The following is a 26,275-nucleotide window of genomic DNA, read 5'->3' as shown; positions in this document are numbered from 1 at the left end:
TGTGTGTGTGTGACACCGGCTCTTGGGGTTGTGTGTGTGACACCGGCTCTTGGGGTTGTGTGTGTGACAGACTCTTGGGGTTGTGTGTGTGTGTGTGTGAGACCGGCTCTTGGGGTTGTGTGTGTGTGTGTGTGTGAGACCGGCTCTTGGGGTTGTGTGTGTGTGTGTGTGAGACCGGCTCTTGGGGTTGTGTGTGGTGTGTGTGACACCGGCTCTTGGGGTTGTGTGTGTGTGTGTGACACCGGCTCTTGGGGTTGTGTGTGTGTGTGTGTGACACCGGCTCTTGGGGTTGTGTGTGTGTGTGTGAGACACCGGCTCTTGGGGTTGTGTGTGTGTGTGTGTGTGTGTGTGTGAGTGACACCGGCTCTTGGGGTTGTGTGTGTGTGTGTGTGACACCGGCTCTTGGGGTTGTGTGTGTGTGTGTGACACCGGCTCTTGGGGTTGTGTGTGTGTGTGTGACACCGGCTCTTGGGGTGTGTGTGTGTGTGACACCGGCTCCTGGGGTTGTGTGTGTGTGTGTGTGTGTGTGTGACACCGGCTCTTGGGGTGTGTGTGTGTGTGTGACACTGGCTCTTGGGGTGTGTGTGTGTGTGACACTGGCTCTTGGGGTGTGTGTGTGTGTGACACTGGCTCTTGGGGTGTGTGTGTGTGTGACACTGGCTCTTGGGGTGTGTGTGTGTGTGACACTGGCTCTTGGGGTGTGTGTGTGTGACACTGGCTCTTGGGGTGTGTGTGTGTGTGTGACACTGGCTCTTGGGGTGTGTGTGTGTGTGTGACACTGGCTCTTGGGGTGTGTGTGTGTGACACTGGCTCTTGGGGTGTGTGTGTGTGACACAGGCTCTTGGGGTGTGTGTGTGTGTGTGACACCGGCTCTTGGGTTGTGTGTGTGTGTGTGTGTGACACCGGCTCTTGGGTTGTGTGTGTGTGTGTGTGTGACACCGGTTCTTGGGGTTGTGTGTGAGACCGGCTCTTGGGGTGTGTGTGTGTGTGTGACACCGGTTCTTGGGGTGTGTGTGTGTGTGACACTGGCTCTTGGGGGGGGGGGTGTGTGTGTGTGTGTGTGTGACACCGGCTCTTGGGGTTGTGTGTGTGTGTGACACCGGCTCTTGGGGTTGTGTGTGTGTGTGTGTGACACCGGCTCTTGGGGTTGTGTGTGAGACCGGCTCTTGGGTTGTGTGTGTGTGTGACACCGGCTCTTGGGTTGTGTGTGTGTGTGTGTGACACCGGCTCTTGGGTTGTGTGTGTGTGTGTGTGTGTGTGACACCGGCTCTTGGGGTGTGTGTGTGTGACACCGGCTCTTGGGTTGTGTGTGTGTGTGTGTGACACCGGCTCTTGGGGTGTGTGTGTGTGTGACACCGGCTCTTGGGTTGTGTGTGTGTGTGTGACACCGGCTCTTGGGTTGTGTGTGTGTGTGTGTGACACCGGCTCTTGGGTTGTGTGTGTGTGTGTGTGACACCGGCTCTTGGGTTGTGTGTGTGTGTGTGTGTGTGACACCGGCTCTTGGGTTGTGTGTGTGTGTGTGTGACACCGGCTCTTGGGTGTGTGTGTGGTGTGTTGTGTGTGACACCGGCTCTTGGGTTGTGTGTGTGTGTGACCCGGCTCTTGGGGTTGTGTGGTGTGTGTGTGTGACACCGGCTCTTGGGGTTGTGTGTGAGGACCGGCTCTTGGGTTGTGTGTGTGTGTGACACCGGCTCTTGGGTTGTGTGTGTGTGTGTGTGACAACCGGCTCTTGGGTTGTGGTGTTCGTCTTGGGGTGTGTGTGTGTGACACCGGCTCTTGGGTGTGTGTGTGTGTGTGACACCGGCTCTTGGGTTGTGTGTGTGTGTGTGACACCGGCTCTTGGGTTGTGTGTGTGTGTGTGACACCGGCTCTTGGGTTGGTGTGTGTGTGTGTGACACCGGCTCTTGGGTTGTGTGTGTGTGTGTGTGTGACACCGGCTCTTGGGTTGTGTGTGTGTGTGTGTGTGACACCGGCTCTTGGGTTGTGTGTGTGTGTGTGTGACACCGGCTCTTGGGTTGTGTGTGTGTGTGTGTGTGTGTGACACCGGCTCTTGGGTTGTGTGTGTGTGTGACACCGGCTCTTGGGGTGTGTGTGTGTGTGACACCGGCTCTTGGGTTGTGTGTGTACACGTGTGCGACTGCAATCTCTGGCCAGAAAAGTCATTGTGGATTTGTCTGTGCAGCTGAGGATGAGGAGGACACGATTGCGGCAGAGGAGGAGATGGCCGGACAGCAGGATCATGCCGAGGAGCTCTCCCAGCTGGCTAGAGACGGTAGATGTGAAGTTATATTTGGACTCTTGGGTTATGAATGATATCTGGACACGTCTTGGTCTGAACGCGTCTCTATGTTTTCACAGGGGAGATGTCCTTAGACGAGCTACTACTGAAATACTCTGTGCTGCCATCAGAGGCTGAGAGCCCTAGTCAGAGTGAGCATGACAGTGCGGGCAACCAGGAGGAGTATGGTGAGTGGACCTGGAGGCTGTGGCTTCTTGGACAATGTAGGGCATGTGACGATGTCTCCGCTTCTTCCTCTTAAGGCTCTTCAGATTGTGACTCTTCAGACCGTGAATCGGAAGGAGTGGAGTTTCTTCTCAAACTGGATGCAGAGGAGCCGGTGGGTGACACCCTGGAGCACGAGCCGCCCGAGCCAAAGAAAGAAATCACTGATATCGCTGCCACCGCCGAATCTCTACAGCCAAAGGGATACACATTGGCCACCACTCAGGTACCCCTGCACCTCTGCATGATGGAGCAGACCTCTGCTTCATGGAACCAGCTGTATGATGGAGCAGACCTCAGTGCTTCATAGAACCAGCTGTGTGATGGAGCAGACCTCAGTGCTTCATGGAACCAGCTGTATGATGGAGCAGACCTCAGTGCTTCATGGAACCAGCTGTATGATGGAGCAGACCTCAGTGCTTCATGGAACCAGCTGTATGATGGAGCAGACCTCAGTGCTTCATAGAACCAGCCGTGTGATGGAGCAGACCTCTGCTTCATGGAACCACCCGTGTGATGGAGCAGACCTCAGTGCTTCATGGAACCAGCCGTGTGATGGAGCAGACCTCAGTGCTTCATGGAACCAGCCGTGTGATGGAGCAGACCTCAGTGCTTCATGGAACCAGCTGTATGATGGAGCAGACCTCAGTGCTTCATGGAACCAGCCGTATGATGGAGCAGACCTCAGTGCTTCATGGAACCACCCGTGTGATGGAGCAGACCTCAGTGCTTCATGGAACCAGCTGTATGATGGAGCAGACCTCAGTGCTTAATGGAACCAGCTGTATGATGGAGCAGACCTCAGTGCTTAATGGAACCAGCTGTATGATGGAGCAGACCTCAGTGCTTCATAGAACCAGCCGTGTGATGGAGCAGACAGACCTCAGTGCTTCATGGAACCAGCTGTATGATGGAGCAGACCTCAGTGCTTCATAGAACCAGCCGTGTGATGGAGCAGACCTCTGCTTCATGGAACCACCCGTGTGATGGAGCAGACCTCAGTGCTTCATGGAACCAGCCGTGTGATGGAGCAGACCTCAGTGCTTCATGGAACCAGCCGTGTGATGGAGCAGACCTCAGTGCTTCATGGAACCAGCTGTATGATGGAGCAGACCTCAGTGCTTCATGGAACCAGCCGTATGATGGAGCAGACCTCAGTGCTTCATGGAACCACCCGTGTGATGGAGCAGACCTCAGTGCTTCATGGAACCAGCTGTATGATGGAGCAGACCTCAGTGCTTAATGGAACCAGCTGTATGATGGAGCAGACCTCAGTGCTTAATGGAACCAGCTGTATGATGGAGCAGACCTCAGTGCTTAATGGAACCAGCCGTATGATGGAGCAGACCTCAGTGCTTCATGGAACCAGCCGTGTGATGGAGCAGACCTCAGTGCTTCATGGAACCAGCTGTATGATGGAGCAGACCTCAGTGCTTCATGGAACCAGCCGTGTGATGGAGCAGACCTCAGTGCTTCATGGAACCAGCTGTATGATGGAGCAGACCTCAGTGCTTAATGGAACCAGCTGTATGATGGAGCAGACCTCAGTGCTTAATGGAACCAGCTGTATGATGGAGCAGACCTCAGTGCTTCATGGAACCAGCTGTATGATGGAGCAGACCTCAGTGCTTCATGGAACCAGCCGTGTGATGGAGCAGACCTCAGTGCTTAATGGAACCAGCTGTATGATGGAGCAGACCTCAGTGCAGAGCGTTAGGATAGTGCAGAGCTGTAGGATGGCGCAGACCTCGGTGCAGAGCTGTAGTGTGGCGCAGACCTCGGTGCAGAGCTGTAGTGTGGCGCAGACCTCGGTGCAGAGCTGTAGTGTGGCGCAGACCTCGGTGCAGAGCTGTAGGGTGGCGCAGACCTCGGTGCAGAGCTGTAGGGTGGCGCAGACCTCGGTGCAGAGCTGTAGGTAGGCGCAGACCTCGGTGCAGAGCTGTAGTGTGGCGCAGACCTCGGTGCAGAGCTGTAGTGTGGCGCAGACCTCGGTGCAGAGCTGTAGGGTGGCGCAGACCTCGGTGCAGAGTTGTAGGGTGGCGCAGACCTCGGTGCAGAGCTGTAGGGTGGCGCAGACCTCGGTGCAGAGCTGTAGGGTGGCGCGTACCTCGGTGCAGAGCTGTAGGGTGGCGCGTACCTCGGTGCAGAGCTGTAGGGTGGCGCAGACCTCGGTGCAGAGCTGTAGGGTGGCGCAGACCTCGGTGCAGAGCTGTAGGGTGGCGCAGACCTCGGTGCAGAGCTGTAGTGTGGCGCAGACCTCGGTGCAGAGCTGTAGTGTGGCGCAGACCTCGGTGCAGAGCTGTAGTGTGGCGCAGACCTCGGTGCAGAGCTGTAGTGTGGCGCAGACCTCGGTGCAGAGCTGTAGTGTGGCGCAGACCTCGGTGCAGAGCTGTAGGGTGGCGCAGACCTCGGTGCAGAGCTGTAGGGTGGCGCAGACCTCGGTGCAGAGCTGTAGGGTGGCGCAGACCTCGGTGCAGAGCTGTAGGGTGGCGCAGACCTCGGTGCAGAGCTGTAGGGTGGCGCAGACCTCGGTGCAGAGCTGTAGGGTGGCGCAGACCTCGGTGCAGAGCTGTAGGGTGGCGCAGACCTCGGTGCAGAGCTGTAGGGTGGCGCAGACCTCGGTGCAGAGCTGTAGGGTGGCGCAGACCTCGGTGCAGAGCTGTAGGGTGGCGCAGACCTCGGTGCAGAGCTGTAGGGTGGCGCAGACCTCGGTGCAGAGCTGTAGGGTGGCGCAGACCTCGGTGCAGAGCTGTAGGGTGGCGCAGACCTCGGTGCAGAGCTGTAGGGTGGCGCAGACCTCGGTGCAGAGCTGTAGGGTGGCGCAGACCTCGGTGCAGAGCTGTAGGATGGCGCAGACCTCGGTGCAGAGCTGTAGGTAGGCGCAGACCTCGGTGCAGAGCTGTAGTGTGGCGCAGACCTCGGTGCAGAGCTGTAGGGTGGCGCAGACCTCGGTGCAGAGCTGTAGGGTGGCGCAGACCTCGGTGCAGAGCTGTAGTGTGGCGCAGACCTCGGTGCAGAGCTGTAGTGTGGCGCAGACCTCGGTGCAGAGCTGTAGTGTGGCGCAGACCTCGGTGCAGAGCTGTAGGGTGGCGCGTACCTCGGTGCAGAGCTGTAGGGTGGCGCAGACCTCGGTGCAGAGCTGTAGGGTGGCGCAGACCTCGGTGCAGAGCTGTAGGGTGGCGCAGACCTCGGTGCAGAGCTGTAGGGTGGCGCAGACCTCGGTGCAGAGCTGTAGGGTGGCGCAGACCTCGGTGCAGAGCTGTAGGGTGGCGCAGACCTCGGTGCAGAGCTGTAGGGTGGCGCAGACCTCGGTGCAGAGCTGTAGGGTGGCGCAGACCTCGGTGCAGAGCTGTAGGGTGGCGCAGACCTCGGTGCAGAGCTGTAGGATGGCGCAGACCTCGGTGCAGAGCTGTAGGATGGCGCAGACCTCGGTGCAGAGCTGTAGGATGGCGCAGACCTCGGTGCAGAGCTGTAGGATGGCGCAGACCTCGGTGCAGAGCTGTAGGGTGGCGCAGACCTCGGTGCAGAGCTGTAGGATGGCGCAGACCTCGGTGCAGAGTTGTAGGGTGGCGCAGACCTTGGTGCAGAGCTGTAGTGTGGCGCAGACCTCGGTGCAGAGCTGTAGGGTGGCGCAGACCTCGGTGCAGAGCTGTAGGGTGGCGCAGACCTCGGTGCAGAGCTGTAGTGTGGCGCAGACCTCGGTGCAGAGCTGTAGGGTGGCGCAGACCTTGGTGCAGAGCTGTAGGGTGGCGCAGACCTCGGTGCAGAGCTGTAGTGTGGCGCAGACCTCGGTGCAGAGCTGTAGGGTGGCGCAGAGCTGTAGGGTGGCGCAGACCTCGGTGCAGAGCTGTAGGGTGGCGCAGACCTCGGTGCAGAGCTGTAGGGTGGCGCAGAGCTGTAGGGTGGCGCAGACCTCGGTGCAGAGCTGTAGGGTGGCGCAGACCTCGGTGCAGAGCTGTAGGGTGGCGCAGAGCTGTAGGGTGGCGCAGACCTCGGTGCAGAGCTGTAGGGTGGCGCAGACCTCGGTGCAGAGCTGTAGGGTGGCGCAGACCTCGGTGCAGAGCTGTAGGGTGGCGCAGACCTCGGTGCAGAGCTGTAGTGTGGCGCAGAGCTGTAGGGTGGCGCGGACCTGCTTGCTTTGGTCCATCGTTATAAGGCTGGAGAGGTTGACCATGATTGTTCCCTTCAGCATCTCTCCTGCGGTGACCTGTAGTGGCCATTTCTTTCAGGTGAAGACCGCGGTTCCGTTTCTCCTGCACGGGGAGCTCCGGGAGTATCAGCACATCGGCCTGGAATGGCTGGTGACTATGTACGAGAAGAAGCTGAATGGGATTTTGGCGGATGAGATGGGGCTTGGGAAAACCATTCAGACCATCTCCCTGCTGGCCCATCTGGCCTGTGAACGTGGTGAGTCTGGTGGAGCGTTGCACTGGCTTGCAGCATGTATGCCAGGGCCCGGTACATCTCTCCATTGTGTCTTCTAGGTAATTGGGGCCCTCATCTGATTATCGTTCCTACCAGTGTCATTTTAAACTGGGAAATGGAGTTGAAACGTTGGTGCCCCAGTTTCAAAATACTCACTTATTATGGCTCTCAGAAAGAACGTAAACTTAAAAGACAGGTGAGTCCATGACGGCGGGCGTTCACCCGTAGTCCGGCAGCTTTGTGACTGTATGGCAGCGGGCGTTCACCCCTAGTCCGGCAGCTGTGAGAGTGTATGGCAGCGGGCGTTCCCCTCTAGTCCGGCAGCCGTGTGAGTGTATGGCAGTGGGCGTTCACCCCTAGTACCAGCAGCAGTGTGAGTGTATGGCAGCGGGCGTTTCCCTCTAGTCCGGCAGCAGTGTGAGTGTATGGCAGCGGGCGTTTCCCTCTAGTCCGGCAGCAGTGTGAGTGTATGGCAGCGGGCGTTTCCCTCTGGTCCGGCAGCAGTGTGAGTGTATGGCAGCGGGCGTTCACCCCCTAGTCCCGGCAGCCGTGTGAGTGTATGGCAGCGGGCGTTCCCCTCTAGTCCGGCCCCCGTGTGAGTGTATGGCAGCGGGCGTTCCCCTCTAGCCCGGCAGCCGTGTGACTGTATGGCAGCGGGCGTTCCCCTCTAGTCCGGCAGCCGTGTATGGCAGCGGGCGTTCCCCTCTAGTCCGGCAGCCGTGTATGGCAGCGGGCGTTCCCCTCTAGTCCGGCAGCAGTGTGACTGTATGGCAGCGGGCGTTCCCCTCTAGTCCGGCAGCCGTGTATGGCAGCGGGCGTTCACCCCCTAGTCCCGGCAGCCGTGTGAGTGTATGGCAGCGGGCGTTCCCCTCTAGTCCGGCCCCCGTGTGAGTGTATGGCAGCGGGCGTTCCCCTCTAGTCCGGCCCCCGTGTGAGTGTATGGCAGCGGGCGTTCCCCTCTAGTCCGGCAGCCGTGTGACTGTATGGCAGCGGGCGTTCCCCTCTAGTCCGGCAGCCGTGTATGGCAGCGGGCGTTCCCCTCTAGTCCGGCAGCCGTGTATGGCAGCGGGCGTTCCCCTCTAGTCCGGCAGCAGTGTGACTGTATGGCAGCGGGCGTTCCCCTCTAGTCCGGCAGCCGTGTATGGCAGCGGGCGTTCACCCCCTAGTCCCGGCAGCCGTGTGAGTGTATGGCAGCGGGCGTTCCCCTCTAGTCCGGCCCCCGTGTGAGTGTATGGCAGCGGGCGTTCCCCTCTAGTCCGGCAGCCGTGTGACTGTATGGCAGCGGGCGTTCCCCTCTAGTCCGGCAGCCGTGTATGGCAGCGGGCGTTCCCCTCTAGCCCGGCAGCCGTGTGACTGTATGGCAGCGGGCGTTCCCCTCTAGTCCGGCAGCCGTGTATGGCAGCGGGCGTTCCCCTCTAGCCCGGCAGCCGTGTGACTGTATGGCAGCGGGCGTTCCCCTCTAGTCCGGCAGCCGTGTATGGCAGCGGGCGTTCCCCTCTAGTCCGGCAGCCGTGTATGGCAGCGGGCGTTCCCCTCTAGTCCGGCAGCCGTGTATGGCAGCGGGCGTTCCCCTCTAGTCTGGCAGCCGTGTGACTGTATGGCAGCGGGCGTTCCCCTCTAGTCCGGCAGCCGTGTGAGTGTATGGCAGCGGGCGTTCACCCCTAGTCCGGCAGCTGTGAGAGTGTATGGCAGCGGGCGTTCCCCTCTAGTCCGGCAGCCGTGTGAGTGTATGGCAGCGGGCGTTCCCCTCTAGTCCGGCAGCAGTGTGAGTGTATGGCAGCGGGCGTTCACCCTCTAGTCCGGCCCCCGTGTGAGTGTATGGCAGCGGGCGTTCCCCTCTAGTCCGGCAGCCGTGTATGGCAGCGGGCGTTCCCCTCTAGTCCGGCAGCCGTGTGACTGTATGGCAGCGGGCGTTCACCCCTAGTTTGGCAGCCGTGTGACTGTATGGCAGCGGGCGTTCACCCCTAGTCCGGCAGCCGTGTGACTGTATGGCAGCGGGCGTTCCCCTCTAGTCCCGGCAGTCGTATGAGTGTATGGCAGCGGGCGTTCCCCTCTAGTCCGGCAGCCGTGTGACTGTATGGCAGCGGGCGTTCACCCCTAGTCCGGCAGCCGTGTGACTGTATGGCAGCGGGCGTTCCCCTCTAGTCCGGCAGCCGTGTATGGCAGCGGGCGTTCCCCTCTAGTCCGGCAGCCGTGTGACTGTATGGCAGCGGGCGTTCACCCCTAGTCCGGCAGCCGTGTGACTGTATGGCAGCGGGCGTTCCACTCTAGTCCGGCAGCCGTGTGAGTGTATGGCAGCGGGCGTTCCCCTCTAGTCCGGCCCCCGTGTGAGTGTATGGCAGCGGGCGTTCCCCTCTAGTCCGGCAGCAGTGTGAGTGTATGGCAGCGGGCGTTCACCCTCTAGTCCGGCCCCTGTGTGAGTGTATGGCAGCGGGCGTTCCCCTCTAGTCCGGCCCCCGTGTGAGTGTATGGCAGCGGGCGTTCCACTCTAGTCCGGCAGCAGTGTGAGTGTATGGCAGCGGGCGTTCACCCTCTAGTCCGGCCCCTGTGTGAGTGTATGGCAGCGGGCGTTCACCCTCTAGTCCGGCAGCCGTGTGAGTGTATGGCAGCGGGCGTTCACCCTCTAGTCCGGCCCCCGTGTGAGTGTATGGCAGCGGGCGTTCCCCTCTAGTCCGGCAGCCGTGTATGGCAGTGGGCGCTCTGTTCTCACTTGTCTCCTCATACAGGGATGGACTAAAGCCAACGCTTTCCACGTGTGCATCACCTCGTACAAGCTGGTCCTACAAGATCACCAGGCCTTCCGCAGGAAGAACTGGAAGTATCTGATCCTGGACGAGGCTCAGAACATCAAGAACTTCAAGTCGCAGCGCTGGCAGAGCCTGCTGAACTTCAACAGGTGAGCAGAGCGCTGAGCGGGCGCCCGCAGGAGCCTTGGCATTTCATTCTGAGATTGCTCTTCTTCCCAGTCAGAGGCGGCTGCTGCTCACTGGGACGCCGCTGCAGAACTCGCTGATGGAGCTGTGGTCGCTCATGCATTTCCTCATGCCGCACGTCTTCCAGTCTCACCGAGAGTTTAAGGAATGGTTTTCGAATCCCTTGACGGGCATGATCGAGGGCAGCCAGGAGTACAACGAGGGTCTCGTGCGCAGACTGCACAAGGTTCGGGGCCGGAGGAGCTTCCGTCTGGGTGTTCCCGAGTGAGACATGGCGTGCTTAGCTCTTCCCATCTCGTCCACAGGTGTTAAGGCCTTTCCTCCTCCGCAGGATTAAGCAGGATGTGGAGAAGCAGATGCCCAAGAAATACGAGCACGTTATCTACTGTCGCCTGTCCAAGCGCCAACGCTTCCTGTATGATGACTTCATGTCACAAGCCGCGTGAGTATTCGAGGGCCCCTCCAGGAACGGGACCTCGCACAGTAGACGGACCATTCAGCTCTCATTCTCTCTCCGTAGGACGCGGGAGACTCTGGCCAGCGGCCATTTCATGAGTGTCATCAACATCCTCATGCAGCTCCGCAAAGTGTGTAATCACCCCAATCTGTTTGACCCGCGCCCCATCCACTCGCCCTTCATCACCAGCGGCATCTGCTATACGGTCCCTTCCTTGGTTCTTCATGCTCGGCAGCGCCACCCACTCGAGGCAGGTACAGGGCCCAGAGGGGGGCTGATGTCTAGGCATATGAGGTGCGAGAGTTTGGGGGCTACAATGGTCTCGTCCTCTGTCTCCCCAGCATATAGACATGTCTTTGTTTGACCTCATTAACATGGAGGGGCAAGTAAGTCGATATGAGCGGGATGTTTTCCTGCCCCACTACAAGCAGTCGCGCCCCCTGATCCAAGAGATTGCAGAATCCCCGGAGCCGCCTCCTAGACCGCGGCCACTCAAGATGAAGGTGAACAGGTGCGTTGCGCTCGTCTGCGTGTCGGCGTCTTGTACTTCACCTCCTTTCTGCTCACCTGACCGACTTCTCTTCCCTCCAGAATGCTGCAGCCTGTCAAGTCCGAATCGCGCTCTGTCGTCGTAGTCAACAATTCTCAGCCCATGCGGAAGTCTCCGGATGTGCTCCCCACCCCCCAGCCAGTGGCTCCTCAGTCGCTGACCCCGAGCACTGGTCCTCTGACACCACCGCCCATACCTGCTCCGAAGGGTGAGAGGAGTTGTGCTCCTGAGGCTCGCTGTGCTTTACATCGGCTGTTGGTGACCATTGTGTGATTCGTGTTTCAGCTCCGCTCCCCGTGCAGTTCTGTCCAGTTACCACGTCCGTGACCCCAGTGTCCAACGGCGCAGGGAGGTCTGTCCCGGTCCACAGCGCTCAGTCTGTGTGCAGTGCCCCCCAGAGGCTCATACTGACCCCCGACATGCAGGCGCGGCTGCCCTGTGAGTAGCTGTGATGATGCCTTTGCTGTGGATCAGCCTCTGCTCTTCTTTATAACGCTGTTTGTTTCTTAGCCGGAGAAATAATTAGCCTGGCACAGTTGGCAGCACTCGGTGGACGCCCCCTTCAGAGTCAGTCTGTCACTAAACCTCTCACTCTGCAGCTGCAGGGCACCAAACTGACATTAACTGGCGCTCCGGTGCGGCCCCTGGGAGTGGCCCAGCCGCGGCCCATGCAGGGTAAGCTTGCAGATGTTTGTAGCTGTGCCCAGTCGGTCGCGTTGCTCTGCGGCAGCTGATTTTGTTGTCTCACAGGTAATGTGCTTCACCTCGTCTCGTCTGGTGGCCAACATCATCTGCTCAGCCAGCCGGCGCAGCTCGCTCTCATCCAAGCGTTGGCACAGCAGGCAGCATCGCCTGCTCCGCCCGTTCCTCAGTTGGTGCAGAGCAGTGCCCAGGGGCAGATGGGGGTCCAGGCGCTGTCAGTGCAGTCTCTCCAGCACACGCTGCTGAACAGCACCAATCTTCCAGCAGCTCCTCCTGGCCAAGGTGAGTGTCCGCTCCCAGGCATGCGCTCCTCCTGCACAGGCGAGGGTCCTTTCACTTGCTCTCTGTCTTTTTCATAGCGCCAGCCACAGGTGTGGTGAAGATTGTGGTGAGACAATCGACCAGAGAGGTTCCAGCAGCTCCTCAGCGCCATCCTGTTGCGCCCCCTGTGCGTCCTCTTCTCAGAGTTGTTCCCGGCCCTTGTACAGAACGTGAGGGACCTGGCGAGCAGCGCGCAGGTGTGTTGTGGGCCCCCAGACGTTATGGGCTGCTGTCCAGCTTGAACTGAAGCCTGACTAGCATTTGTATTTTTCCGCAGCTCCAGTTGTTTCCACCTCCACCCTGACTCTGACCACCAGCCCTCTGCTTATGATGTCCAGCCCAACGCTGACCGCAAGGCTCCCCTCCCCCAGTCCTGCGCAGCCTTGTATGGAGGAGCCCCCGGGCCCTGCTGTGTCTAGTGTGGCTCTGCGGCTATTGACCACGTCTGCAGCTGTGCAGCTGACAAACCACCACTCGCCGCCGCCTCCTAGGCACATGCAGAGCCCTGCACTTCCCAACTGCTCTCCTACTGCCACACACATCCCCAGCCTCGCCAACTGCGCCTCCACCGAAATGGCACCTTGTCCTGCTGCCTTAAAACTGGGGCACACTCCAGATGGCGCTGGTAGCCCCCTAGACGTGCAGTCTGTACAAAACGGTAATTGTACAGCTGTCCAGGTGTCTCAATCTGTCCCAGCCTCCACCACAGCTGCAGACGGTGCCCTGTATGTCAATCTCATCCCAAACCCTCCTTCTCCAACTCCTAGCATCCCCAAAATGGCTGCTGCCACCCCCACATACAACCTGAGTTTAGTGCCTGCTCTTCTGGCAAACCCCTCTGCCACCACGGTGTCCAGCTCTTACCCTATCCCGGCTCGTTTCCTCACCAGTCCAGTATCTCTGCTGACTCTCTCTGCTCTCCCTTCCAGCAACAGTGGGCCCAGCCCTGTCCTGTACACCCCACCCAGTGCCGCCTCAGTGTCTGCCTCTATACCCTTACTGGCAGCACCCGTCTCGTTTACAGCTCCGCTGACCATGTCCCCCAGCACCCATAGTTCATTTTCTGCTTCGCTGCCTGAGACTTCATCCCAGCCCCCGCGGACAGTTGTGTCTACTCAGTCACCTTTAATGCCTGTACCAGGTCCTGGTAATCTGTCGGCTCCGACCACCGCTCCTCCCATACCTGTGCAGTCTATGCCAATTCCCGCGGCCGCCCCCTTCCCTGTGCTGACTGCCCCGGCTTCTGCGGCCGCCCCCTTCCCTGTGCAGTCTATGCCAATTCCCGCGGCCGCCCCCTTCCCTGTGCTGACTGCCCCGGCTTCTGCGGCCGCCCCCTTCCCAGTGCTGTCTGCCCCGGCTTCTGCGGCCGCCCCCTTCCCAGTGCTGTCTGCCCCGGCTTCTGCGGCCGCCCCCTTCCCTGTGCTGTCTGCCCCGGCTTCTGCAGCCGCCCCCTTCCCTGTGCTGTCTGCCCCGGCTCCTGCGGCCGCCCCCTTCCCTGTGCAGTCTATGCCAATTCCCGCGGCCGCCCCCTTCCCTGTGCTGACTGCCCCGGCTTCTGCGGCCGCCCCCTTCCCAGTGCTGTCTGCCCCGGCTTCTGCGGCCGCCCCCTTCCCTGTGCTGTCTGCCCCGGCTTCTGCGGCCGCCCCCTTCCCTGTGCTGTCTGCCCCGGCTTCTGCGGCCGCCCCCTTCCCAGTGCTGTCTGCCCCGGCTTCTGCGGCCGCCCCCTTCCCAGTGCTGTCTGCCCCGGCTTCTGCGGCCGCCCCCTTCCCAGTGCTGTCTGCCCCGGCTCCTGCGGCCGCCCCCTTCCCTGTGCTGTCTGCCCCGGCTCCTGCGGCCGCCCCCTTCCCTGTGCTGTCTGCCCCGGCTCCTGCGGCCGCCCCCTTCCCTGTGCTGTCTGCCCCGGCTCCTGCGGCCGCCCCCTTCCCTGTGCTGTCTGCCCCGGCTCCTGCGGCCGCCACCTTCCCTGTGCTGTCTGCCCCGGCTCCTGCGGCCGCCCCCTTCCCTGTGCTGTCTGCCCCGGCTCCTGCGGCCGCCCCCTTCCCTGTGCTGTCTGCCCCGGCTCCTGCGGCCGCCCCCTTCCCTGTGCTGTCTGCCCCGGCTCCCGCTACCTTATTAACGGCCACAGCTGCGTTACTGGCCTCAGATTCTGCCTCGGTGCCTCTGCTCGAAGCCTCTCCATCTGACTCTGTGCCACCTTTGGTACTTAACACGTCTCTTAAATTGCCGTCTGTAGCCTCGTCTCCCATGCCTTTGTTGTCGGCCTCCAGCACTGCTCCCCTTTTGTCAGCTGCCAGGGTGCCCGCCCCTGTAGTGAGCGCCACATCGGCTCCTTCCACATCCACTGCCCAGTCATCTCATGTGCTGGCATTGTCTCAGACATCGTTGTTGGCCGCTGCAGCATCATCTTGTGACCCGGTCTCCTCACATTCCATATTGCTACCTTCTCCCTTCGCCCTGGCATCCCTGCGGAGCTCTGCACCGGCTACCTCGCTTACATTTACCACCTGCGGTTCTGTCAGTTCAGTAGTCCCTTCTCAGCTCTCGGCCACCTCTTCCCCTGTGTCTGCTGTGGTGACCAAGATAACCAGGGTGCCCTCTGTAGCAGCTGATGCCCAGGCTCCGCTGCCAGCTGAGTCCCAGGTCACCTTGCCTTCTGCTTTGGAGCCAGCTGATGCGTCTCCATTAGTGGCATCTGTGCGGCCCCTCAGTTCTGGATCATCTCCCTCTCCTCTACCTTGTTTGTCTCTCAGGATTCCAGCTCCACAGCCCTGTTTGGCTCCATCTACCCCAGCGTCCATGCCCTCGATGCCGGCATCTTCCTTAGATCCAGCCTCTCTGCTGGTGGTCCCCGCTCCAGCCTCTGATCTGTCATCTCCGCCCGCGGACGCCACCTCTCTGCTGCCGCCCCCTTTGGCCACCCATCCCCTGCTCATCTCGTTTTCTGCTCCCCTGACTTTGACTACTGCTTCCCCTTCCTCGGGGGTTTCTGCTCATTCTCACATTCCCTTACCCTCTGCCCCGGTGCCCCCTCCCCAGTCATCGGTCCTGCATCCCGCGGATTCACCTAAACCAGTGCCCATCACTGCGGCAGAAAGTAGTGTATCCCCCACTGCCCTGAAAGCAGACACAAAGTCCACACTCGCCACTCCCCCAGCTAGCGCACAGGAGCCATTTCTGTCCCTCTCTGTGGCTGACCCACCACCAGTCAGTGTAGCCATGAGCTCAACTGCAGAGTCTGACAGCACAGTGGAAGGAGACCACCTCCGACCATTGCACCATGAGGTGGTCTCGACGTCTTTGAGACTCCGACGTCAGCTGCCACCTCCCCCTCGCTCTCCATTCTACTTGGTAAGTGAAACCTGCCTCATTGTAGTGGATGGGGGCCTCATACTGGTTGGGGGACATGTAATTACTGGCTGTGATCACTGGGCAGGAGCCGCTAGAGGAACGGCGTCGAAAACAGAAATTGGAGCGACTGGAAAGGATCTTTCATCTGAATGAGAGGAGAAGCAGCTTGGCCCCAGTCTATGGGACAGAGGTTCTCCGATTCTGCACCATGCAGCCCACCGGCCCGCAGACTGATGCTTTAGGTAGCTGCAGCTTCAGTGCACAGCAGCGCTTGGAGCAGCTGGCCGCCATCATCGAGAGGTGGGTTACACGCTGCGTGGCGGGGGCTTGTGAACAGCTGTCTGTGCCTCATCTGCATCCGTTTGCTTTCCTAGGTTTATATTTGCTATGCCTCCTGTGGAGGCCCCACAGATCACTCTCCACACCTCTCACCCTCCACCCTCTTTGGTCCTGGAAGAGTCCGTCTTCAAAGATAGACTGTCCTGGGAGCTGACCCCACACACCCGCTGCCTTCATCGCATCATCTCCAATATGAGGACCCAGTTTCCTGATCTTCGCCTCATACAATATGACTGTGGTGAGTGATTACCAAAAACATATAGATACAAACAATAGAGCTAAGAAACGGGGTCATTCTAGATAAAAATGGTACAATACCGTCTAGAAATGAGTACTGGAAGCTCTTAGCGCACATACGTGTCGGGCCCACCTACCAGGCGTCAAGGTGGCTTCCGGGTCCCAATCACTAAAGCCTCCAATATTCAGGGCAGGGACCAGGTAAGTCCCAGGTAGATGGGCGTGTCCAGTCTAAAAGGGGCGCCACCCCCATCACAGGTGCATATCCATGAAGCAAACTAATTACACTGTGGTGAGCGATTGTAACCTAGGGGATCAGGGTGCTGTTGGGGGAAACCAGACCCCACGGGAAGGTAATAACGTGGCTCCATTTATACTCCTGAGTGACAGACCTTGCCCTTTTCATCCACGCCTTCTAAGGGCCGTGGCTTTTATTTTTCTGCTGACATCGCAGTATAACACAAGTACCTTTTACTAACCTTTCAACAAAATGTCAATAGTATGGGTGAGTATAAGGAAACTTTATAATATACGTCATCTTATCAGAAGTATGCTTCACCTCCCACACTTGCCTTGAGGAACCAAAACGGACTGTGCAAACCCTGAAGAATCCCTTTGCATGCTTCCAAAACAAGTCTATATGGAGGGGGTTCAGGGAGACGCACAGGCTGCCCATAGAAGTCTATGGAGAGACGCCCAGGCTGCCCATAGAAGTCTATGGAGAGACGCACAGGCTGCCCATAGAAGTCTATGGAGAGACGCACAGGCTGCCCATAGAAGTCTATGGAGAGACGCACAGGCTGCCCATAGAAGTCTATGGAGAGACGCACAGGCTGCCCATAGAAGTCTATGGAGAGACGCACAGGCTGCCCATAGAAGTCTATGGAGAGACGCACAGGCTGCCCATAGAAGTCTATGGAGAGACGCACAGGCTGCCCATAGAAGTCTATGGAGAGACGCACAGGCTGCCCATAGAAGTCTATGGAGAGACGCACAGGCTGCCCATAGAAGTCTATGGAGAGACGCACAGGCTGCCCATAGAAGTCTATGGAGAGACGCACAGGCTGCCCATAGAAGTCTATGGAGACGCACAGGCTGCCCATAGAAGTCTATGGAGAGACGCACAGGCTGCCCATAGAAGTCTATGGAGAGACGCACAGGCTGCCCATAGAAGTCTATGGAGAGACGCACAGGCTGCCCATAGAAGTCTATGGAGAGACGCACAGGCTGCCCATAGAAGTCTATGGAGAGGAGAGACGCCCAGGCTGCCCATAGAAGTCTATGGAGAAGAGAGACGCCCAGGCTGCCCATAGAAGTCTAATCCCCCCCCCCCAGTCTAATCCCCCCCCCCGCAGTATAACACAAGTACCTTTTACTAACCTTTCAACAAAATGTCAATAGTATGGGTGAGTATAAGGAAACTTTATAATATACGTCATCTTATCAGAAGTATGCTTCACCTCCCACACTTGCCTTGAGGAACCAAAACGGACTGTGCAAACCCTGAAGAATCCCTTTGCATGCTTCCAAAACAAGTCTATATGGAGGGGGTTCAGGGAGACGCCCAGGCTGCCCATAGAAGTCTATGGAGAGACGCACAGGCTGCCCATAGAAGTCTATGGAGAGACGCACAGGCTGCCCATAGAAGTCTATGGAGAGACGCACAGGCTGCCCATAGAAGTCTATGGAGAGACGCACAGGCTGCCCATAGAAGTCTATGGAGAGACGCACAGGCTGCCCATAGAAGTCTATGGAGAGACGCACAGGCTGCCCATAGAAGTCTATGGAGAGACGCACAGGCTGCCCATAGAAGTCTATGGAGAGACGCACAGGCTGCCCATAGAAGTCTATGGAGAGGAGAGACGCCCAGGCTGCCCATAGAAGTCTATGGAGAGACGCGACGCCCAGGCTGCCCATAGAAGTCTATGGAGAGGAGAGACGCCCAGGCTGCCCATAGAAGTCTATGGAGAGGAGAGACGCCCAGGCTGCCCATAGAAGTCTATGGAGAGGAGAGACGCCCAGGCTGCCCATAGAAGTCTATGGAGAGGAGAGACGCCCAGGCTGCCCATAGAAGTCTATGGAGAGGAGAGACGCCCAGGCTGCCCATAGAAGTCTAATCCCCCCCCCCCCCCCCCCCCTTGCGTGTACCACTGATGTTGGAAAGGATTTAGTTGGGTTTACAATTTTTTTTTTTTTAACACTAGTAAAATTATTTTTAAATGTTTTTTGTTGTCAGACGATCCCTTGTGCAGTTCTCTGCTCTAAAGGGGAGGTACAGCCAATTTTACTTTACCTTGTCATCTTAGATTTCACACTTACCTCAAAGTAAGCCGACACTTGTCATCAGTCATTTCAATATAATCACTGGCAGGATTACAAGAGGTAACCCCTCCATTATAAAGTTTATAATTGAGGATCTACCAGTAACACTAGGGGATAGGGACTTGTCACCTTTTCCCTGCACATGTCACAGAGCATGCCCACAGCATTCTTACATAGAGGTAAGGTGATGGTCACGGGCCACCTCCTCCCCCTCCCTGCACATGTCACAGAGCATGCCCACAGCATTCTTACATAGAGGTAAGGTGATGGTCACGGGCCACCTCCTCCCCCTCCCTGCACATGTCACAGAGCATGCCCACAGCATTCTTACATAGAGGTAAGGTGATGGTCACGGGCCACCTCCTCCCCCTCCCTGCACATGTCACAGAGCATGTCCACAGCATTACATAGAGGTAAGGTGATGGTCACGGGCCACCTCCTCCCCCTCCCTGCACATGTCACAGAGCATGTCCACAGCATTACATAGAGGTAAGGTGATGGTCACGGGCCACCTTCTCCCCCTCCCTGCACATGTCACAGAGCATGCCCACAGCATTACATAGAGGTAAGGTGATGGTCACGGGCCACCTTCTCCCCCTCCCTGCACATGTCACAGAGCATGCCCGCAGCATTCTTACATAGAGGTAAGGTGATGGTCACGGGCCACCTTCTCCCCCTCCCTGCACATGTCACAGAGCATGCCCGCAGCATTCTTACATAGAGGTAAGGTGATGGTCACGGGCCACCTTCTCCCCCTCCCTGCACATGTCACAGAGCATGCCCTCAGCATTCTTACATAGAGGTAAGGTGATGGTCACGGGCCACCTCCTCCCCCTCCCTGCACATGTCGCAGAGCATGCCCACAGCATTCTTACATAGAGGTAAGGTGATGGTCACGGGCCTATTCCTCCCCCTCCCTGCACATGTCACAGAGCATGCCCACAGCATTCTTACATAGAGGTAAGGTGATGGTCACGGGCCACCTCCTCCCCCTCCCTGCACATGTCACAGAGCATGCCCACAGCATTCTTACATAGAGGTAAGGTGATGGTCATGGGCCACCTCCTCCCCCTCCCTGCACATGTCACAGAGCATGCCCACAGCATTCTTACATAGAGGTAAGGTGATGGTCACGGGCCACCTCCTCCCCCTCCCTGCACATGTCACAGAGCATGCCCACAGCATTCTTACATAGAGGTAAGGTGATGGTCATGGGCCACCTTCTCCCCCTCCCTGCACATGTCACAGAGCATGCCCACAGCATTCTTACATAGAGGTAAGGTGATGGTCATGGGCCACCTCCTCCCCCTCCCTGCACATGTCACAGAGCATGTCCACAGCATTACATAGAGGTAAGGTGATGGTCACAGGCCTCTTCCTCCCCCTCCCTGCACAGTAACCCCTGCACATGTCACAGAGCATGCCCTCAGCATTCTTACATAGAGGTGATGGTCATGGGCCACCTTCTCCCCCTCCCTGCACATGTCACAGAGCATGCCCACAGCATTCTTACATAGAGGTAAGGTGATGGTCACGGGCCTATTCCTCCCCCTCCCTGCACATGTCACAGAGCATGCCCACAGCATTCTTACATAGAGGTAAGGTGATGGTCACGGGCCACCTCCTCCCCCTCCCTGCACATGTCACAGAGCATGCCCACAGCATTCTTACATAGAGGTAAGGTGATGGTCACGGGCCACCTCCTCCCCCTCCCTGCACATGTCACAGAGCATGCCCACAGCATTCTTACATAGAGGTAAGGTGATGGTCACAGGCCACCTCCTCCCCCTCCCTGCACATGTCACAGAGCATGCCCACAGCATTCTTACATAGAGGTAAGGTGATGGTCACGGGCCACCTCCTCCCCCTCCCTGCACATGTCACAGAGCATGCCCACAGCTTTCTTACATAGAGGTAAGGTGATGGTCATGGGCCACCTCCTCCCCCTCCCTGCACATGTCACAGAGCATGCCCACAGCATTCTTACATAGAGGTAAGGTGATGGTCATGGGCCACCTCCTCCCCCTCCCTGCACATGTCACAGAGCATGCCCACAGCTTTCTTACATAGAGGTAAGGTGATGGTCACGGGCCACCTCCCCCTCCCTGCACATGTCACAGAGCATGCCCACAGCATTCTTACATAGAGGTAAGGTGATGGTCATGGGCCACCTCCTCCCCCTCCCTGCACATGTCACAGAGCATGCCCACAGCTTTCTTACATAGAGGAAAGGTGATGGTCATGGGCCACCTCCTCCCCCTCCCTGCACATGTCACAGAGCATGCCCACAGCATTACATAGAGGTAAGGTGATGGTCACGGGCCACCTTCTCCCCCTCCCTGCACATGTCACAGAGCATGCCCACAGCTTTCTTACATAGAGGTAAGGTGATGGTCGCAGGCCACCTCCTCCCCCTCCCTGCACATGTCACAGAGCATGCCCACAGCATTCTTACATAGAGGTAAGGTGATGGTCACAGGCCACCTTCTCCCCCTCCCTGCACATGTCACAGAGCATGCCCACAGCATTCTTACATAGAGGTAAGGTGATGGTCACGGGCCACCTCCTCCCCCTCCCTGCACATGTCGCAGAGCATGCCCACAGCATTCTTACATAGAGGTAAGGTGATGGTCACAGGCCACCTCCCCCTCCCTGCACATGTCACAGAGCATGCCCACAGCATTCTTACATAGAGGTAAGGTGATGGTCACGGGCCACCTCCTCCCCCTCCCTGCACAGTAACCCCTGCACATGTCACAGAGCATGCCCACAGCATTCTTACATAGAGGTAAGGTGATGGTCACGGGCCACCTCCTCCCCCTCCCTGCACATGTCACAGAGCATGCCCACAGCATTCTTACATAGAGGTAAGGTGATGGTCATGGGCCACCTCCTCCCCCTCCCTGCACATGTCACAGAGCATGCCCACAGCTTTCTTACATAGAGGAAAGGTGATGGTCATGGGCCACCTCCTCCCCCTCCCTGCACATGTCACAGAGCATGCCCACAGCTTTCTTACATAGAGGAAAGGTGATGGTCATGGGCCACCTCCTCCCCCTCCCTGCACATGTCGCAGAGCATGCCCACAGCTTTCTTACATAGAGGTAAGGTGATGGTCACAGGCCACCTCCCCCTCCCTGCACATGTCACAGAGCATGCCCACAGCATTCTTACATAGAGGTAAGGTGATGGTCACGGGCCACCTCCTCCCCCTCCCTGCACATGTCACAGAGCATGCCCACAGCTTTCTTACATAGAGGTAAGGTGATGGTCACAGGCCACCTCCCCCTCCCTGCACATGTCACAGAGCATGCCCACAGCATTCTTACATAGAGGTAAGGTGATGGTCACGGGCCACCTCCTCCCCCTCCCTGCACATGTCACAGAGCATGCCCACAGCTTTCTTACATAGAGGTAAGGTGATGGTCACAGGCCACCTCCCCCTCCCTGCACATGTCACAGAGCATGCCCACAGCATTCTTACATAGAGGTAAGGTGATGGTCGCAGCGGGCGGCAGTCTTGGGGAGAGGCGGGAGCCTCAGGCATATAGGGCTGTGCTGTGAGACTGCAGAAGGCTAGAAGGACCCTCACATGAGTATCATTCTCTGCAGGAAAGCTACAAACCCTGGACCGTCTGCTGCGTCAGCTGAAATCCGGCGGCCACCGCGTTCTCTTATTCACGCAGATGACACGAATGTTAGATGTCCTGGAGCAGTTCCTGAATTATCACGGACATATTTATCTGCGCCTTGATGGCTCAACACGTGTGGAGCAGAGACAGGTAACGTGGCCATAACTGTAGGGTGACGCTAGACGCTGGGGAGGAAGTGTGCCGCCATTGTAACGCACTCCTCTTCTCACTCCTTTCCAGGTGCTGATGGAACGGTTTAACATGGACAAGCGCATTTTCTGCTTCATTCTTTCGACCCGCAGTGGAGGGGTAGGCGTGAACCTGACGGGGGCCGACACGGTTATCTTCTATGACAGTGACTGGAATCCCACAATGGATGCCCAAGCGCAGGACCGCTGTCACCGCATTGGGCAGACACGGGATGTGCACATCTACAGGTGCGTCATGTAACCCCCTCCTCCATCCTGTCACTGTCTGTATGCTGCTGCTTCTGCATCTGCTGTCTCATCTTCTCGCAGGCTGGTCAGTGAGCGAACGGTAGAAGAAAACATTCTGAAGAAAGCCCAGCAGAAGCGTTTGTTGGGGGACATGGCCATCGAGGGTGGAAACTTCACGACTGCTTACTTCAAACAGGTAGCGCTGCCTTCCATGGACATCCTCCCTGGGCTCCTCTTATAGTTTTGTACTTGGCCATTGAGAGAACCTGTTGGCTTCCTTCTGTGTACGTGTAGTTAGCCTGTGCATATGCCTGATACAGTGGGCTTGGGGTCAGCAGAACACCTGGACGGGCTCGATTACCGTCTCTTTCTTTTTAGCATACAATCAGGGAGCTGTTTGACATGGAGGATACATCTCGGAAAGAAGCTGAAGTGCGCAATGCATCCCCAGACCATAGTACAGAAGATGGGGCAACATCTCGGCAAGAGCATATACTGGAACAGGTACTGCCACAGGGCTGCTCCTTCTCCATCCTGTCTGTGGTGGAGGTTGTAGACTGTCGCTGTTCATTTGCTGTGTTATGCGGGGGGGGGGCTTGGGGCAGCCTCAACATCCTCATGGCCTTCATGCCCATATTGGCCTTTTATTGTTCCAGAGTAAGCCGAACCCTGCCCTACAGTTGATTAAATGGGTGTGACCACCAGTCAGTTCCCTTCTGTGGGACTGGCATGAGCGCTGCTCTTGTTCACTCCCTCACTGCCCTTTGTGTTCATGCCTTCTGCAGGCGCTGTGTGGTGCAGAGGACGAAGAGGACACTCTGGCTGCCTCTCTGGTTCGTGCTGAGCAGGTTGCAGATCTTGCAGAGTTTAATGAAAACGTTCCTTTGGATCCAGAAGAAGAAGAACAGAGCCGCGCTGAGCAGGAGATATCCGCTCTAGTGGAACAGGTAAGAGGACAAATGACAGCATGGGGATACCGAGTAAGTGACAGAGGTTGTGAGTATTAACATTTGAATGTCCCCCGACAGCTGACGCCAATTGAGAGGTACGCCATGTACTATCTGGAGGCTTCATTAGAAGAAATCAGTAAAGAGGAGCTGAAACAGGCAGAGGTAGGTGACTGTGTGGCTCGTCTCCAGCTCACTGGTCAGTCTTCTCCTGCTCTCCCTAATATTCTGATGGTTTCCTCTTTCTCCTCAGGAGCAGGTAGAAGCTGCCCGTAAAGACCTTTTTCTTGCTAAAGATGAGGCAGGTCTGATGACAGAAGAAAAATGGGATGAAGAAACCAGGAGAAATCGGAAAGTAAAGACTCCAGTGCCAAGCAGACCCACCGAACGTGTTGGGGTTCGCATGAGTGAAAGGCTAAGAGGAAGCAAGCCAGCAGAAAGTGTGGACCAGATAGAGAGCCCAGCCATTCCAGACATTGCACCTCCATCCCTGGAAAAGGAGGTTATGCATAGTAGTCTATCCCCCACACAGAGCAATCAAGCCACTCCAGAACCAGATGCTGCCTGTCCAAGCCCAGAGACCACAGTCATCCAGACACCTACCATGAACCCACTCTCCACTACGTTGCTTCCTAGTGGTTTGTCTGAGGAGGACACCATTCCTGAAAATAAACCTGAGAAGGAAGATACTGAGGTCCTTGTGACAGAAAATGTAGCAGATACACCCGTGAGGTCCTTGCCGGGCAGCCCCGTGAGGTCCTTGCCGGGCAGCCCCGTGAGGTCCTTGCCGGGCAGCCCCGTGAGGTCCTTGCCGGGCAGCCCCGTGAGGTCCTTGCCGGGCAGCCCCGTGAGGTCCTTGCCGGGCAGCCCCGTGAGGTCCTTGCCGGGCAGCCCCGTGAGGTCCTTGCCGGGCAGCCCCGTGAGGTCCTTGCCGGGCAGCCCCGTGAGGTCCTTGCCGGGCAGCCCCGTGAGGTCCGTGCCGGGCAGCCCCGTGAGGTCCGTGCCGGGCAGCCCCGTGAGGTCCGTGCCGGGCAGCCCCGTGAGGTCCGTGCCGGGCAGCCCCGTGAGGTCCGTGCCGGGCAGCCCCGTGAGGTCCGTGCCGGGCAGCCCCGCACCACCTCGTAGGAAAGTCTATGCAGATTGTGAGATTACACTTGCTGGGGCTACGGAGACCTCACCCACCGCAAAAGTGTTGAGACGGCTGCCAGGACGTCTCGTTACTGTGGTACAAGAACGGCTTCCCACACCTCGCCGCCAAAGCAAAGGTCGGGTGCATCAGTCAGGCACTGAAAATGACTGTCAAAGTCCTGATATACCTGGTCCTCCTAGCCCTTTCCATGATCGCCTATCTGAAGAGACTTCTGAGACAGGGAGCCCTCCACCAAAGCGAAAAAGAGGGAGACCCCGAAAAGCAGGAGCAGACATATCACCAGTCAGTGTCCTCATTGATGTGCCCCCTGTGGACTCCACTCTCCACATTTCTACGGACCTTGGCACTGCTTCTCAAGGGGGTACAATGGATTTGGTAACTAGGTCTGTGGTAGTCCAGACACCCGGCAGTCCAAATAGTTCCTTTAAGATAAATTCTGACAGTGAAAGTGGATCCCCTATTGAGAAAAGAAAGAGAGGACGACCCCCTAAAAGGCGCGAAGGGTCTCCTATTGTTGCCACCCCTTTGTCACCCAAAAGACTAGAATCGCCTCCCGTTGCTTCATTGAGATCCCCCAAAGCACACGAAGAGCCCTCATTTGTTGCTTCGCTGTTATCCTCTAATAAATGTGAAGAACAGTTTGATGTTACTCCACCAAAATCTCATGGCCGAGACTCTGCACCTGACATTCAGGAGTTGGACACAAAACAAGCGAATCGCACTTCGTTATCTGCCCTCAGAAAACCTGACCACAAACAGAATGAATTGTTGTTTACTGGTCCCACTTTTGATTCCATCATTCCCATTATATCTTCCAACATTCCCATGGTGCCCGCTGATGGCACAAGCAGCAGTGGTGTTGAGGAGCCTGTGTCCCCACCAAAGCGTAAACGTGGCCGACCACCCAAGTCTCGCCCTGTGTTCAATGTCCACTCCAGTCCTATGTTACTTAATGATGTGTTAGACAGTTCTCCAGAAAGATCTCCCAGTCCCCAAGTCACAAGGACTTCTCTACAGAGGAAATGCAAACCACTTATTGCAGAAAGCCTGGAAATGAAGGAGCAGAACTCCTCCTCCCTTGGAGACACCAATGACTCCTCTGATGAGGAGGTCACTGTTAGGTTGCCGCTGACGCGTAGTGCCAGGACTAGACTACCGACCACAAGCCAGATGCCTCCTGCAGTTTTACAGACTTCTGCCGTATCTTCCAGATCCCCCCGTGGACGTTCTCCCCGCCCTGCTTCTGTCCAGGAAAACCCCCCCACTAAAAAACGGAAGCCTCCTAGTGTGAGTTCTCCCAGCCCATCGTCGTCCTCTCCACATGGCAGCTCCAGTGAGAGCAAGAAGCGCCCTTGTCCCCCTGCAGAACGTGTTCTGCGTAGCTCCCTTACTGCCAACCCTGCCAGTAATACTCGCTCATCACGTTCCCCTCTCCTTAATTCCCCAAATAGCCACAGAGGCAGAAAGGCCAAAACGTGAGGCAATGCACTTGGAGTGACAGCGCGTTTCTTTTGGTGAGAAGCCTCCGTGGCAAATAATTTGGGGGACAGGAGATGGGGCCCCAGTGATTGACCCCCACACACCCAGGTTGGCACTGGCTGAGTGGTGGCTGTGGAACTGCAGCCCTGATGCTGAGAATCACAATCTATGCAAGAGGACGGGACTTCATTTCATTGCAGTGGATCAGGCACTTTGTTCGCCCCCCGTGCTCTGGTTTGTCAGGCCCTGTAGTATTAGGTGTCACCAGGCGCTGGGCATCTCACGGCAGCTCGGTGTTCAAGCTCTGGACTTGTTTCTACAGAAGTTTCTGTATTTCTTTCATGAAAATAAAGTGTTGAGTAAAGTGCGTTGTGCGTGCCGAGGCTCCTCTGTGGGGTGGTTTGATGGCGTCCGTATCTTGCTTAAGGGAATAGATCTGGCAGTGCACATGAAATTCCATTATTTTGGGTCTGTCGCTGGAATAAGGTTGATA

At 57.5% G+C, this 26,275-nt stretch overlaps 1 protein-coding gene across 3 annotated transcripts in view; it reads left to right on the top strand.

The window, feature by feature from the left end:
* LOC122945070 (Snf2 related CREBBP activator protein) overlaps positions 1 to 26,149 on the top strand; it is a 59,707-nt gene extending 33,558 nt beyond the window's left edge. For 2 of the 3 annotated variants that reach the window (XM_044303906.1, XM_044303905.1), the window contains exons 8-32: positions 2,183 to 2,272; positions 2,359 to 2,466; positions 2,542 to 2,729; positions 6,733 to 6,910; positions 6,988 to 7,124; positions 9,655 to 9,824; positions 9,895 to 10,087; positions 10,167 to 10,303; positions 10,382 to 10,568; positions 10,660 to 10,829; positions 10,910 to 11,076; positions 11,154 to 11,306; positions 11,379 to 11,543; positions 11,619 to 11,852; positions 11,930 to 12,088; positions 12,169 to 15,239; positions 15,325 to 15,539; positions 15,614 to 15,816; positions 21,750 to 21,919; positions 22,010 to 22,206; positions 22,288 to 22,402; positions 22,585 to 22,710; positions 22,992 to 23,153; positions 23,235 to 23,318; positions 23,407 to 26,149. In XM_044303906.1, the coding sequence (XP_044159841.1) occupies positions 2,183 to 2,272; positions 2,359 to 2,466; positions 2,542 to 2,729; positions 6,733 to 6,910; positions 6,988 to 7,124; positions 9,655 to 9,824; positions 9,895 to 10,087; positions 10,167 to 10,303; positions 10,382 to 10,568; positions 10,660 to 10,829; positions 10,910 to 11,076; positions 11,154 to 11,306; positions 11,379 to 11,543; positions 11,619 to 11,852; positions 11,930 to 12,088; positions 12,169 to 15,239; positions 15,325 to 15,539; positions 15,614 to 15,816; positions 21,750 to 21,919; positions 22,010 to 22,206; positions 22,288 to 22,402; positions 22,585 to 22,710; positions 22,992 to 23,153; positions 23,235 to 23,318; positions 23,407 to 25,782 (9,155 nt within the window). In that variant the 3' untranslated portion in view covers positions 25,783 to 26,149. The remainder of the gene's footprint in view (positions 1 to 2,182; positions 2,273 to 2,358; positions 2,467 to 2,541; positions 2,730 to 6,732; positions 6,911 to 6,987; positions 7,125 to 9,654; positions 9,825 to 9,894; positions 10,088 to 10,166; positions 10,304 to 10,381; positions 10,569 to 10,659; positions 10,830 to 10,909; positions 11,077 to 11,153; positions 11,307 to 11,378; positions 11,544 to 11,618; positions 11,853 to 11,929; positions 12,089 to 12,168; positions 15,240 to 15,324; positions 15,540 to 15,613; positions 15,817 to 21,749; positions 21,920 to 22,009; positions 22,207 to 22,287; positions 22,403 to 22,584; positions 22,711 to 22,991; positions 23,154 to 23,234; positions 23,319 to 23,406) is intronic. The other variant, XM_044303907.1, reaches the window with a different exon arrangement.
* The last annotated feature ends 126 nt before the right edge of the window (positions 26,150 to 26,275 follow it).

This window comes from Bufo gargarizans, chromosome 8, assembly GCF_014858855.1.
Source record: "Bufo gargarizans isolate SCDJY-AF-19 chromosome 8, ASM1485885v1, whole genome shotgun sequence".
In the NCBI taxonomy this organism is placed as follows: domain Eukaryota; kingdom Metazoa; phylum Chordata; class Amphibia; order Anura; family Bufonidae; genus Bufo; species Bufo gargarizans.
Note: the sequence above shows the minus strand (reverse complement) of the source record. Positions and strands in the feature narration are given on the sequence as shown.